The sequence below is a fragment of the Montipora foliosa genome, chromosome 4 (genome assembly GCF_036669935.1).
Source record: "Montipora foliosa isolate CH-2021 chromosome 4, ASM3666993v2, whole genome shotgun sequence".
Lineage (NCBI taxonomy): Eukaryota > Metazoa > Cnidaria > Anthozoa > Scleractinia > Acroporidae > Montipora > Montipora foliosa.
In genome coordinates this window covers 25,631,203-25,645,782 of record NC_090872.1, presented here as the reverse complement: position 1 = coordinate 25,645,782, position 14,580 = coordinate 25,631,203, and the positions used below count along the sequence as shown (strand labels likewise).

At 39.6% G+C, this 14,580-nt stretch overlaps 3 protein-coding genes across 3 annotated transcripts in view; 2 read left to right on the top strand and 1 right to left on the bottom strand.

Annotated features, from left to right (window-relative positions):
• Positions 1-7,811, bottom strand: part of LOC138001150 (uncharacterized) — a 27,379-nt gene extending 19,568 nt beyond the window's left edge. Inside the window, exons 1-5 of the mRNA XM_068847811.1 lie at positions 7,679-7,811; positions 6,683-7,089; positions 4,877-4,947; positions 4,239-4,301; positions 1,080-1,094 (exon numbers count right to left, since the gene is read on the bottom strand). Coding sequence (XP_068703912.1) covers positions 1,080-1,094; positions 4,239-4,301; positions 4,877-4,947; positions 6,683-7,089; positions 7,679-7,761 — 639 coding nt within the window. The 5' untranslated portion in view covers positions 7,762-7,811. The remainder of the gene's footprint in view (positions 1-1,079; positions 1,095-4,238; positions 4,302-4,876; positions 4,948-6,682; positions 7,090-7,678) is intronic.
• Positions 7,812-7,857: 46 nt separating this feature from the next.
• On the top strand, positions 7,858-9,351 carry LOC138000434 (endosomal/lysosomal proton channel TMEM175-like). The gene has a single exon (XM_068846850.1). It carries the CDS (start codon positions 7,858-7,860, stop codon positions 9,349-9,351), a length of 1,494 nt encoding a protein of 497 aa, XP_068702951.1.
• Positions 9,352-13,959: 4,608 nt separating this feature from the next.
• The window catches only part of LOC138000433 (endosomal/lysosomal proton channel TMEM175-like), a 3,358-nt gene continuing 2,737 nt past the window's right edge, over positions 13,960-14,580 (top strand). The window contains exon 1 of the mRNA XM_068846849.1: positions 13,960-14,580. This exon is cut by the window's right edge and continues 2,737 nt beyond it. The gene's annotated coding sequence lies outside the window, so the exon portion shown is untranslated.

The following is a 14,580-nucleotide window of genomic DNA, read 5'->3' as shown; positions in this document are numbered from 1 at the left end:
GTCGTTACAAAAAACACACGGTATAAATTTTATAAATAGGTAAAGGTAAAGGTACACGTATTTAAAGTCGGAAGTTCCTTTACTCTCTAGAGAGTACTCTCCCAGGAAGCCGACGGTGCGCTCATTTTACCCCCCTCTTTCCATCAGTGCTCCATTTTAAGGGTATTTAAAGCTACTTAGGCTACACTGAAAGGAAAGAAGTCGAAACAAGGATGCCACATCCGGGGATCGAACTCAGGACCTTATGCACCAAGGCCGCGCACTAACCGACTGTGCAAAACCCTTGCTCCGTTTCGCTGAACTGTGATATGCCGAGATACGTCGCTTGCTAGCTCGCTACAGCGCAAAGAACACTGATGCACATAACCAGAGAGATAGACCAAGCTTGAGTAACTCCAAAATATAGTAAATCCTCATCTCTCAAAGGGAACCTCCACTTCAACAAAAAAAATAACTGCCTGTATGGGAAAAAAATAAGTTTTAGAATCGCATAGTTTGCCGGCTCCGCCATCTTGAATAATCGTGACGTGTTACGGTTGTCCAATTGTTATTAGACAAAAGATCTTTGTAGTGTCAGAATAATAGGGCAACCGTAACACGTCATAATTATTCAAGATGGCGGCGCCCGCGAAATTAGAAAGTGAAAATAAACGATTTAAAAAAAAATATTTCGAGCAAATTTGTTTTGAAAACATAATTTCCTTCGGTTTAAACTTAATCTGTAGTAAGAGTGGAGGTTCGCTTTAAATTCCTCTGGGAAACACTGCATTGTTAACAGTTGATGCACTTGTATTGCATCAAGAGTTACTTTGCTTATTTGATGAAATTTTTCCTTTTAAACAACGTCATACTATAAGAGAGTCAAAGTGTCTTATCATTACATGTACTTGACAATTGATATAACAGTTTGATTCCAGCAGGAATGCACAGTAGACATTATTCAAAAAATGCAACCAAAAGGCCCACCTTAATTGGCAAGAGACAATTCGCTTAGTTTTCCTTGCAAGTAGCACACGATTTGTTTGTGATCTCGAGCCATAGCTAGTTTCAAGGGAGTCTTGTCATTGCTGGTCAACAACATTTAATTCAACATCCTATAAAGAAATTATTTCTATCAATGTACGATGTTGAAACTAAACTTTATGACACTTCATTTGGGAAATTTATCATTAGCGGGCTCGCGGGAACAGACATTTTCGTGATTTCGATTGGTTAATTTAAACCCGCACGGCCATAGACCTTTGCATAAATGGCAATGTACATCCTAAGCCTCACATTCATGTGAAAAATCCTTTTGTCTAGAAACATAAGTACGAGGCTAAGGATGTTCAAAGTATTGTTATTCAATTTAGGCGCCTATATGCAAAGGGTCTATTGGTTCACTTGAAATTGCAGACGCAATTCGGTGAAGTGAAGTCGATAGACCAAATCGGCCAGCCCAATGTTGTACCCAATTTAAATCTCCCGAGGGTAATTTTTGTGTAAATTGTATTTGCATTATAATGTAGCAATCACATTTAAATTATATGGACATGCCTGGAACAAACGTTTTATTCCCAAAGGGTTTGAACTGGGTACAACATTGAATCAGCCAATAGGGCTTTTGCAACAATTATTCACGTGACCTGTTTTTCATAAACACGACGGTTTCATTAGAGATAAAAAGAACAGCTCAAAATAAGCTACCATGCCAATTTTTCGTAGGTATACCGTTTAAAGTGGTGTTGTTACAGTTGAAAGAATTTATAAGGATTTGACGGTATGGGATGATTTTCATACAAATCCTTGTATTCAAACCGCTTTAAAATTTTTCCTTCGAAATATGAAAGTCTGAAAATTTCCACCCTTGCACATTTATTCTCGCTTATTTGACCCATGGTAAAAGTAGGAGGAATCTGAGCTCTGTTTGTGGCGCGTACTTATGAAGGGCAAAAAGCCTTTCGTTCGAAAACCAAAGCATGGAATTTTCGAGTGTTGAAATGGTCATACAATCTTTACCTGAAGTGGTATTTCTCTAAAAAATTTGTATTCTTGCTAAGACAAACACGATCTTTCCATTTCTGAAAGTTATAAAGTCCGACCTTTAAGTTCGCCAATTATCAGTCACGTGACCAGTTTGTTGCAAAAGGCCCGAATAGCGTTTCAGTAACCTTGCTTTTTCACCGAACAAAGGAAAACGTTTGCATGATAATAGAGCTCACTTCCCAGGGGATTAGTTGGGTACACCAAAATGGCCGCGATGACGTCACATGAAAACACTCTATTCGGTCAATTAATCTTTGTCTCGATTATTTAGCAGGTTTAAAGTTTTTCTCGGGAATATCGCGCAAACACACGATGTTGTAGAAGCCAAAAGGCGAATGTAGAAATAGACGGTTGGATGAAGGAGTGGATAGAAGGTCAGGGATCGACTTTTGCTCAAAGGATGGATGAATGAGTGGGTTGATAGGTGGACGGATAGAAAAATGACTGAAGAAAGGGGAGGCGAGGTGGAGGGAACCCAGGGCACAAGGAATGTTTTACAGATTTTACAGATTGTGTGTGAAAGAACAATTATTGATGGTTGGATTACGATAGGCACAGAGAAACAGGAAAATGACCGACGGGATAAGAGGAAGGATACGGTAATTGAGGGAGCAAGGGAGGGGTGGATGGGATAAAATAAAGGAATGTTGCTGGAATTCGAAAACGAGAAATAGTCCTTTTTCGATATATAAAATACAGCTTGAAAGAGAGGTTTAGAGGACAAAGACAAAGGAAAGTGGATGATATGCAAATATTTTTCACATTCCTATTGTTTTTGTCCTCACTGCCTCACTATCAAGCTCAATATTTGATATTTCGAAAATGGCCTATTCTATTCAACTGAGGCGCACAACCCCAGTGTGATCTTCTACGATGCCCACGCCATTTTGCTAAATCCCATTGACCTTCTTCATAAATGGCAGCCACATTTATCATTCTTTTGTCCAAGTGCAAATTAGCCTACCAAACCTCATTTTAGAGCAAGAATTTTTTTTAATTCACTGTATGGTATAGAGGCTTGGTAGGCTAATTTGCACTTAGACAAAGAATTATAAATTGACCTCCATTTATGAATAAGGTTTATTGCTTCTAAATTCTCATTTTCTCATTAAGGTATCTACAGTATATTATATCTTGAATCTAATTGGATAAGAACTATCATTAATTCATGCAAGTATACGACTTACAGGTAGGTTATGGAGGCCATGAATTTTTGTTAAGGGTGTCATTGATTGTTGCCTCAAAGAGTTTTGATTGTTCGAAAAGCTATAGATGAGAGCACTTTTGTCTCTTGATTTTCTTTAATATAACATTGAGTTCGTTTTTGTGTCTAGAATAATCAATAGGTATCTACCTTAACCCTGGTTATTCAAAACCATAAACTAAGTTTACATTTTATTCAAGGAATCCTACAAAGTTTTAAAATTTACATTAGAAAAAGAGACTCACAAATATTTACTGCGAGCTGGTGTTTCTCACCTTTCTCCACAAAAACCCATGAAAGGTTTACTGACTGGTGAGCTTAAAGCATATCAAAGATTATTTTATTTTTTCCTACAAGTTCACATTTAAAACTATCAAACTTTAAAAACTGTGATTAACATAAAAAGTATGTAAAATCAAATTAACTGCAAGCAATGTTATTGCAAGACATCAGATAAAGAAAAAAAGATAGATCACACAAGCTTTGCTTTTGGAGAAGCGATAGGTGCACTTATCTGGACAATTTAAGCAAGATTGTCTCTTTCAGACACGTGAAAAATTCAGGTGGCTTTTGTATTACCAGTACTCATAATCATTGGTTTCAAAAGAAACCAGTAACAAGCAATGTACGCAGCCCCCCTACTGCAGCTCTCATCATCAGCTAGACTGTCGAGATTTTTCATCAATTTTCAAAAATGTATGGAGCTGCCAGCTTCCAGGGATACAGTACACTGCCATTCAGTTAACCCATTCACTCCTGGGAGTGAGTCTTAAGAGCTTTTACTCTGTCTAATGACAGATTTTACTGTCAATGGAGGGCATTTCATGAGTCAATGGGAGCATTAAAGAGTTACAGAGGTTTCATTGGACCCCTGCTTTCTTCTTGATATGCTTTACATTAGAACTGAGCCAAGAGTTAACTACATGAAAAATAAAAGCCACCATTATGTACATACATTGTGTATGTGATGGTCATAACCATGTAGCTGAAGCAAATATGCAATGCCTACCATGTCAACAATGTGTTCAACTGTTGTAAGATCTCCACTCAGGCAGGCCAGATGAAGAGGTGTCTAAACAAGCAGTTTTATAAGTATTTCAACATAAATAAAACCTGAGCCAATTATTAGTTAGTATTAGATCTGTTTGCTACATTCAGAGATTTCTCAACCAGATACAGTGGGGCAAAGATGCAGCTTACGGGGAAGTTAATTTCTGAAACTACATCCTGAGGTTCATTTTCGTGACAGATGGATTCCGAAGTTGAATTGCTATCATCCTGGGAACAGGGCTGGCAAAGTGGCTGGGCTACGATCCTTTATAACAACAATTTTTCCACCTCTTGCATAATTCAGTAAAAAAACACTTAGAATAAAGGGTATGCAGAGCGAAAACAAGCACAGTCACACCACCTTTTTATTGCATATTTTAAATGACATGTGCATGAATATCAACTGTGCCAAGTTTGAGAAGGATCTGGATGGTACATCATTTTCAAGGGAATAATTACCTTCACTGACAAACACATAGTATAATAGAGCTGGCACTTAAATTACTAAGTCAGAGGTTGAAAATCTAGAACCAATAAAAAAAAAACGTCTCTGCCTTTACATACCAGCAGTGAATAGAGTCCCATAACTCCCCTTACCTGACCAAACCTGTCTTTTTGTTTTGGGTCGAAACCAGAATATAGTAGGAGCTGAACAAGCTCACTGTGACCTGTTAAAACAAAATCATTTTCTCTGTCGGAGCACAAATTCACAGAACCTGCAGTTTTAAGAAAATTTGTTCATGTGTTGAACGCAAGGGAGGTGATGATGGTTTACAGTCAATGAAAAACGGAATTTTAAGAGGAGCAGTTACTAGTCTGCGTAGCTGGCAGTATCGTTGGCGCAAGAGGCAAATCAACCAGCAGCAACGTCACCCAGGGAATGGGGGGGGGGGCACACCTCTCCCCTTTCTTCATGTGGCATTACCGCTTGTTAATAACAATGACGCCAGCTGCGCAGGCTAGAGGAGCAGTAGTCAGGTTGGTGGTGGGCATTAGGGAGTTTAAGATCTACGACGCAACGGCAACGAAAATGTCACAAATTTGGCATATTCAATAAGCAAAAGCAATAGCTTTGCACGCTCTGCATGTGCATTTTTCATTTTTGTACATTTCTTTCACGTTTTCTGCAAATGTACGAAGTGAAATTGGCAATTCTCAAGTTTTCAGAGAACGTAACACAAGGCAGCGAATTTGAATTTTCTGTCTTAGCTTCAACACCGCACCTCCTACTTCAGCTTCTGGAAAGTTACACTAGTTTTTAGAAGTTAGACAAGCGGACATAATGACGAAAAAGATTAATTGACCTGAAGTTGCAATTTTAAATTAATGACGTTTTCGTTACCGTCGCGTCGCAGATCTTAAACTCCGTATTACATGAAGTAGCACAGGTCATTTTCTCTCTCACATCTCTCACATAATACACATGCTACAGTATGACAAATTTAGTTGGCCAAACTCTACAGTGCTACCAGACTGATTTAATGGGGTGCTCTCTTCCTTGACTTGTTTGCCAAGAAATAACATGCCACTGTACTAATCTTGATTTCATAGGCCATACTGCAAGAGATGGTCAGGATCCTTGTTTTCTCCAGTTCATAGGGGAGCAGGATTGTCACAGAGGAGATCTAGCAAAGATCATCATTGCAGTATAATTTGTTTGTTTTCCTGCAAATGAGCCCTCGTTGCCTTGTTCTTAATTAAACTTAAAATCCAAAAGAATATAAAACCTTGAAAGAAGGCAACAATGACTAATTTGCAAACAAAAAAAAGAAATTATACTAAATGGTGGCCATTTTGGAAAAAGGTCAGATTAACAAATCTGAATGCATTATAGTTCAGTCATGTGACAAAAAATGGTCAAAAACAAAGGAGGCCATCCAGATCTTACTAGCGTCATTGCCCAGCTTTAATAGGGATGAAGGCTATGAACTTCAGTCATGCAGTCAATTTTCTTTGATCAATAGGGTCTTCTTCACTCCCGGGGGTTCCCCATTGACGAGTAAAATCATCTATCATTATATACAGAGTAAAATGCTCTGGCGTTAGACAGAGCAAAATACTAAGTCTGGCTGGTTCAGGCCGGTTTTGGAGTCAAGAGGTTAGCCCATTCAACCTTTAAGTGCCCTGGGGGCCGTTTCTCGAAAGTTCCGAAACTTCACGGGCCATTTTCGGGTGTCACAATTCCTTTTGTAACTCAAAAACGGAAAGCATTTAATTTGTCAAACTTCACAGTTATTTTTCTTTTTGTTACCTTGAAAACATCATTAAAAGATCGGCTTTCCAAAACAAGCGGTTGGCAATTTCACAGATGGCTTTTCAGGCGCGAAAAGTTTTCGGGACTTTTGAGAAACGGGCCCCTGGATATATTAGACAGAATATTTTAAACTGGTTCATTTGCCTGACCTTTAAAACAAGCCCAGTGCAAAGCATTATCCCCTTCGTGATCTGTCAAAACACTCTTCGCGCCTTTTCCTATGAGATATCCAGCCAGCATTGCCTTACCATACTGAGCACAAATGATAAGCGGGGTGCAACCTTTATTGTCCGTGCAGTCTATAGATGCGCCATTTTGAATGAGAAGATCCACACACAAGATGTGACCATTTACACAAGCCCAGTGTATAGGAAAAGGTCCATAATCAGAGCGACTTTGCCTATTGACATCAACTCCGCAGTTAATAAAGAATTTGATCACTTCACTGTATCCTCCCAGGGCAGCCCAGTGAAGAGGAGTGTGTCCATGATTATCATATGAACTAAGAATTTTTGCACCGTGCTTGCCAATGAGTTCCCTGCACATCATGACTTCTCTGTGAAGAAAAGATAAAATTTTCACATAAAATGCATATTCGTGGTCCTGTGGAGTTAAACACAAGAATTACAATGTTGCTGGTGTCCCGTCACTCCCTGAGTAATGAGACTCAGAATTGACTCAGAATTGACTAAAGTGGAAATTATACCATAATACTATTTGTTTGTCCCCCACTCCCTCCAATTTTGATTAAGAATTGTTTTTGTTTTCTCTTGGGACCATTGTAAGTCCCAAGAGAAACAGGAAACAATGCTTGTGCAAAATTTGGGGGACAAACAAAGAGTATTATGGTATTTTCCGACTAGGTATACTGGTTATCACTTTAAAAGAAGACAAAGAACATCTCCTGATAGAAGTGTACACAAAGGCACAGGAATTGGAGGAATTTGCAATTTTTAACACCAGATGGGGCTCAAAAAATAATATTGAACACTATACCAGGTCAAAGTACAGGTGAATTTTCGTTTGTTGTTAGACAGTTAGAGGAAGAATTATTACAAAAAAGATTGAGAGGAACTGTGAGTTCAATGAAGACTCAAACAAGCAAACTAACAACAGAGTCTTACTAATTATCCGTTATCCCTTACCCTCGTTGAGAGGCCTCAAAGATATCAACTTCTTTGCAATCTTCTTCGAGGTTCGAATCGTGTTTACAAGTATCGCCCGCCATCTTCTTTATTTACAACGTACGTCGTGCGAACCACGGAAAGCTTCGGAAATCATCGGGACGATTTCTCGCTTTTCGGAAGTTCGTGCCACTCACGTGATGTCGAGTTTTCAAGTCATGGAGGAAGAAAGAGACTTCGTTCATCTTAACCGGCTAAAATGTTTTAACGATGCTGTTTTTGCAATTGTTTCCACTATCCTGATCCTTCCAATACGGAGATTAGAAGAGAAATCGGACTCCGACCTCGAGGAGCTGCTCAAGGATCGATGGGTTCAGCTTGTTGTGTATTTTATGTCCTTCCTTGTCATCTGTTCTGTCTGGGAATCTCACGTGCATCGTTTGAAGATCCTCGCTCATGTGGACGATGTCTTGATTTGGTTGAATCTCGCATCGTTGATGTTCACTTCATTTTTGCCCTTTGGTTGCGCTCTAGAGGGAAAATACCCGAAAAAGTATCTTCCTATAGTCTTAATTTGCTGCAACATGTTGATAATAGAGGGTCTGGAAGTAGTAATGATTTTGTACTCTTTCCGTCGGCATCATCTACTCAAGGAGCAGCTTCAAGAGTTGCCTGAGGAGCAATTGAAAGAGCGGAGAAACTATATGTTGGTCAAGAAACTAATCAATCCGTTAATGTATCTTTTGTCAGCCTCTTTTAGCAACACTAGTAGCGTGACATCGTGGGTGCTGATCTCTGTTGTAATATTCACGCCTTGCATACATCGCTTCCTTGGTATTATGTTCCGGAAGTGCAAAGCGATCCGTATGGGTGAAGCTGATTTTGACCTCATGTTTGGGAATTATATCGATACAGAGAGAGTGGAATGTTTCAGCGATGGAGTATTCTCCATTGTTGCCACTCTGTTGGTTCTGGACATAACTACAGAGAATTTTCCAAAGGAACAGGATGTTGATCAAGATGGGATTGATAAAACTGTCCTCAAAATGTGGCCAAAATTTCTGATATACATCGCAACGTTCGTCATCATCGCCCTCTTGTGGTTTCTTCACCATTCGCTGTTCCATGGCATCAGGAAAATGAACCAAATTATGTTGGTTGCAAACAACATTTCCTTGTCGTTCACTGGATTCTTTCCATTTATTGTTGCCTTGATGAACAAGTTTGTCTCTGACCCAAATCATCTCGATTCTGATACCAGGGTGGCAGTGCGGTGTGGAGCTGTCATAACATGCATCGCAAGCATAGCTCAAGCAGTTATTTTTGTTGTTGCTGTGTGTCATGGTCACTCTCATCTTGAACCCAAAGCCAACCCTGCAGTCTCAAGAGGCAGCCACCTCTATCTTGCCTTAAAGCTCACAATTATTCCACTGGTCTCTCTGTTTGTTTACTTCACTACATTTGCAGGGTATTCAGTGCTATATCTTGCTTTTTATGCTGCTATACTCATAACCCCATTCCTTTTTCTAGCACTTAAAATAGTTTTAGGCCAAAGAGACATTGGTGTAATGAGGCGTGACATTGTAATTGATCCTGAGACAGACACTTGGGTCCCTCCACCTCACAGAAGTCGGCTGAGAGTGCAGAGGAAAGCTTTAGGGGAAACAAGTTTGTCTGATACCTTAGCAGTTTAAAAGGTACCAACATGGGTTTGGCATATCCTGAATCTCTTTTAAAGTCAATGTTAAGGAAATAGTATTGTTATAGTATTAAAGCTTCCACCAGGTAACTCCAAGATTTCAAAGAAGCTAAAAGATTAGAATCTAAAAGCGTTCCACATACTGAGGGCATTTCATGTTTTTTGGCCTGTAAAACCATCCATGCAACCTTTTTGTAGGGCTCTGTGACTAAAAAGCTTCCTTAGCAACCATCGTCTTTCTGTAGTTAAGTGCCACCCCCTTAAGGAATCATGACCAGGCCTCTTGACCTATAATTTCTTAAATTTTCATCAAGTATATTACATTTTACATTTCAGGGCCCAGTTTTTCTAAAGCCAATAGACCTTATTCACGATAGCCGCCGTGTTGGATTTGCCTTTATCATGCAAATTAGCTACACATTTCTGAGAGGGCAAACAACACAAGTTCGAGAGGTTATAACGAACATCTTAGCCACACGTATGATTTGTTTCACGTTCATTGAATGTTTATCACCTAAGTAGTAAAATAGAATGATTACACAAGTTACTTTGATGTTTTTTTAGTGAAAAATGCGCAGATAACGAAGTAGACAGTCAAAATGTCGGAGGCAATCAAAAGATAGAAAATTATTATAAAAGGTAATTAATTCTAAATTCTAAAATGTACTTTTAGCAATGTTAATTCAATATTTCGACGAGCCGATTTTCTGCAATTTGCCTTTATTCCATTGTTTGCCCCCCAGCATAACACATGGCTAATTTTCATGACAATTTAAAAACCAACATGGCGGCTATCGTGAATAAGGGCTATTAACTTAATCCAGGATAAGCGTAAACTTCCGGGTGCTCCAGGGAGAAGTTGGAAACGTTGCAACCTTCCTCCTTGGTGCGAGATCGCGATTCGTTTGCTGTACTGACAAGGTAGTCCAGGCAAACAGAGCAACACGGGAAAGAAAATATAGAACATATTAATTTCGGTTTCGACGTTGAACTCGGTATTTGCCAATTTTTGGCGTGGAAATGCGGTATTGGGCAACCCCCAATGTACCCCTCGTGAAGGCGTATATGAAGTACATTTAATATTTTGGATAGTGACCTATCCACCGATAACTTGGGCGTGATTCGTGTATCACCTCACAAACCGTACCACCTTATGGAAACTGAAATGAAAGTTGAAAAAATCAACGCAGTTACTAGTTGAGCTAAAGAAGTTGCAAAGAAAGCTTGGGAAAATTCAGTCTTGAACGGGATTCGAACCAACGATCTTAAGATTGGGCTGCACTTGCTCTACCAACATACTGAGGGTGCGTTTCTCTGGGAAAATCCAAATCCAAAAGCAGATTTTGCCTTTCTTTACAAAAATCCGAAAATGGATTATTGATCCGAGGAATCTACTCTCTTAGTGGACTCATTATATCAGATCTGAATACGGATTTTTAGGATTCATGATCCTTGTGTTTTCTTTGGAGAGGCATGCGAAAAAACGACGTTTGGCCAGGTAGATAGTCGTGAATTTTTCGCACAACTTCATTTTGATGCAAATTTCATTAATCATAAACGAAAGTGGGCTGACACGTCAGAAAATTCCGTTTTAGGATTCTTCGTTTCTTTGGGAACAAAGTATCCAGGGCCATAGCTAGGTTTTCTGTAACGAGGGGGCATTATCTCGAGTACCGATGCCACGATCCTTGTAGGAGGGTCTAGGGTATACTGGGGGTATCTTCCTCCAGAAAATTTTCAAATTTGGAGGCTCCGAAACGCTATTTTTAGCAATTGTCATGAGATATGTATCCGAAAAATCGACCAACCAATTTCTCTGCGCCGGCCCTAAGAGTCCTCATGGGCCCGATGAGGATAAGTAAGTAGTAATTTCTCGGTGACGAAAATGGCCAAACATTGCTATTCACTACCATCAAAATAATTAAGTCTAAACAAAACAACTCCATCCACAGACCTTATTTGTCTGGCTCAACAGGTCCAGGGGGGTGGGGGGGGGGGGGAGGAAGGGGGAAGATGCCCCCCGGCTAGCTACGGCCCTGATATCCGTGTGATCTGAGATCATAAATTCAATCTTGGATTCTCCCAAAGAAACGCACCCTGAGCTATCAATCCCGTTGGAAGCTAGTCAAATAGGGAGCTTAAGCACGCGTGTTTTTGAGACGCGGACGCCAACCGGAAAAGAACATTTCGCGTTCCAGGACAGTGGTTTCTGCCACATTTTTACACTAATCATCTCTAATGGCGAAAAGATACTTGGCAATGTAAATGTGGTTGTGTGAGAGACAAGTTAAAAGGGAAAACAGCTCACTTCCGGTTGCCGTCCGCGTCTGCAAAACGCGCGTGCTTAAGCTCCCTAATATATTAGCAACCACAACGGCAACGCGAACGTCATTACAAATTAAATATATATTCTCGTTATTGCAATCAATTCGCGACTATTGCAAGATTTTTAATGCGACAAAGGTGTGGCAATGAACGAAATGATATGTGAAATTAAATGAATCATATATTGCACTGCGGATATGAAATCAAGTGAAGCTGTGATCCTCGTAGTTATGAACGCAATTTTAGCAATTGCGCAGAGGAGCCTGACTGAGCAGTTGGTTGGAGCGTCGCACCGGCATCGCGGCATCTTTTCCCTACCCACAAAATAAAAACGTGAAGTCAACTGAGTTAGGTTTTGACGACAACGTGAGCATATGCATGTAACTGAACAAAGAACCGTTCATTATTGACCAACTTTTTGCTTTTTACTTTTTAAAGTGCTACTTTGACCAAAAAACGACGCATGAAAAATTGACATCAATTTGCTAAATTGATGTCAGTTTTTCATGCGTCTGTCCTGTGAAGCTATGATCCTCGCAGTTATGAACGCAATTTTAGCAATTGCGCAGAGAATTGAGCCTTACTTTGACAATGTTATGACGCAATTCATGATCAATAACAGGACAGGCGCATGAAAAACTGACATCAATTTGTTTTTTACAATAAAAAAAGGCAGAGGGGTCAAAATTAAGTCAAAACACGAGAAAAAAGCGAAACAAAAATGCGAGAAACTTCAATCTGACGCGATCAATATCGCGTCATTATCGCATAAATTATAAATTTGTGTCTGTCCGCTTATTGACAATAAAAATTAGCCAATGAGCGCACGAGAATATTTGCAGTCATTGTAAAATATTATTTTTCTTTGGATTTCAAAACTATGTTAACTAAACACTAAGTGACCAAAAGTTTTAAGCCTTGATTTCAAAAGGACACCTGTTTATTTTAATTGGAATTTTCCAATTTAACGGTCCACCATTACTAACTTTACAGTGCAATGCGCCTTACCGTAGCCACCTAACAAAGTTTTTTACAAATCATCCGCCAATAAGGGTGTGCAAATTTGATTGACAGTCACGCCTCCTTGCAAAGTTCGCACAGTTGTAAGTTGAACACCGTTGCACGGGTTTTTGAGTTGACGTATTTACACGTAATTGTCAAATGTGAAAGTTTGTTGGGTGATCACGGTAAGGCGCGTTGCACTGCGAGATCTTGAGAGATCTTGGATCGAGGTAAAAATGACGTCAAAAGCTCGCAATGCTTAAGTACGCGGCAGAATTAATATGCAGCACGGGAGTTTTAGGTTTTCAGACTTTAAACTGGCCTTTTGCATGTATAATAAGCTTTATTTACACGTTGAAATTTAATAAATGACGCCACTTTTCCCTAGATCCAACCATCTGAGGTCCAATCGGTCAGTTTTGAGAGTGAGTAATGACTCGGACGCACCGTGAAATCCAAAACCTACACTCAAAGTAAACGTCCTTTCTATAAAATTTTGCCAGTCAGGTGTTAAACGACCCAAACAAACACCCTTTCAAAATTTGAAGAAAAGAAGGAAGTGACTTTTTTATCACAGTGGCACTTAAAACTTTTCACGGTCCAACTTTTCAATGTGCTTAACTTCCACTCCTTTTATGGTAGTTTTATTTCAGTCCTGGCCTCAGTTGTTCAAACGATGGATAGTGCTATCCACCGCCGATAAATCACTACCCAGTGGATAAGTAATAGCAAAAAATGGATAGTAATTTATCCGATGGATCGCGTTTTCCAACTGGGGCCTGGGGCCCGTTTCTCGAAAGTCCCGAAACTTTACGGGCCATTTTCGGGTATGACGATTTCCTTTGCATCTGAAGAACGGAAATGATTTAAGTCGTCAAACTTCACAGTCATTTTGCCTTTTGCTACCTTGAAAACATGTTAAAAGATCAGCTTTCCAAAACAAGCGGATAGCACTTTCACAAATGGCTTTTCGGGCCCGAAAAGTTTTCGAGACTTTCGAGAAACGGGCCCCTGACCAGTAGTTTCACAATTCACATGAACGGCTTGAGATTTTAACGAATCGATTGCGTTTAGTTTTACAGCTTTCTTTTAGAACTGTCGCCGTGACTATCAGGATCGAATAAGAATTCGCTTTTTGGGGATGATTTCGGTTTTCGAGTAATCATATTCTTAATTTATCGATTCTCTCCCTCTCCATACATAGGAATCTTTTATGCTTATTTCATTTTCGTGGATAACTGAAATCTTTCACATTAATTGAATTAACCACTTCACATCAGTTCACTCTTTATTTACAGTTGAAACAAATATAAACGAATGTATCTGTTTTCTTTCGGTATAGAAAAGAGATATGAGAACAGAGGATATTGGCAATATAAACGCACATTTTGAGATCATGAGGTTTCGTTTGGAACTGCAGTGTCAGGGACACTAAAATGGACGTTAACTGGAATACATTTTTCGGAAGAAGTGATACTGTATAAGGTGTGATTTATTGTAACTTATTACATGACTAGCTCCGTTAGCGAGCAAGATGAACCAAATCCCGCGCTGTGATTGGCTACCCGAGCGGGCAAGATGGAGCTATACTGCTCGCTTGGTCCCGCAAGATCAAAGATCATTTTTTTGGTGTTTTATCCCATATAATAAATGCTTTATTGACCAAGCTTGTTCTGTCAAGATGGCTGGATATTGGCCTCGTTCTGTTTTTTGCGTGTTTATGGACCTCGACTTCGTCTCGGTCCATAAAAACGGAAAAAAAGAACTTGGCGAATATCCAGCCATCTTGACCTCACGCTTGGTCAATAACTCATATATATTACGCTTTGGCAGAAACAACTGCAATTCAGTAGCCCCCACCCCGATCTTCCTTCTTCCTTCTCTAGCCCTCTCATGC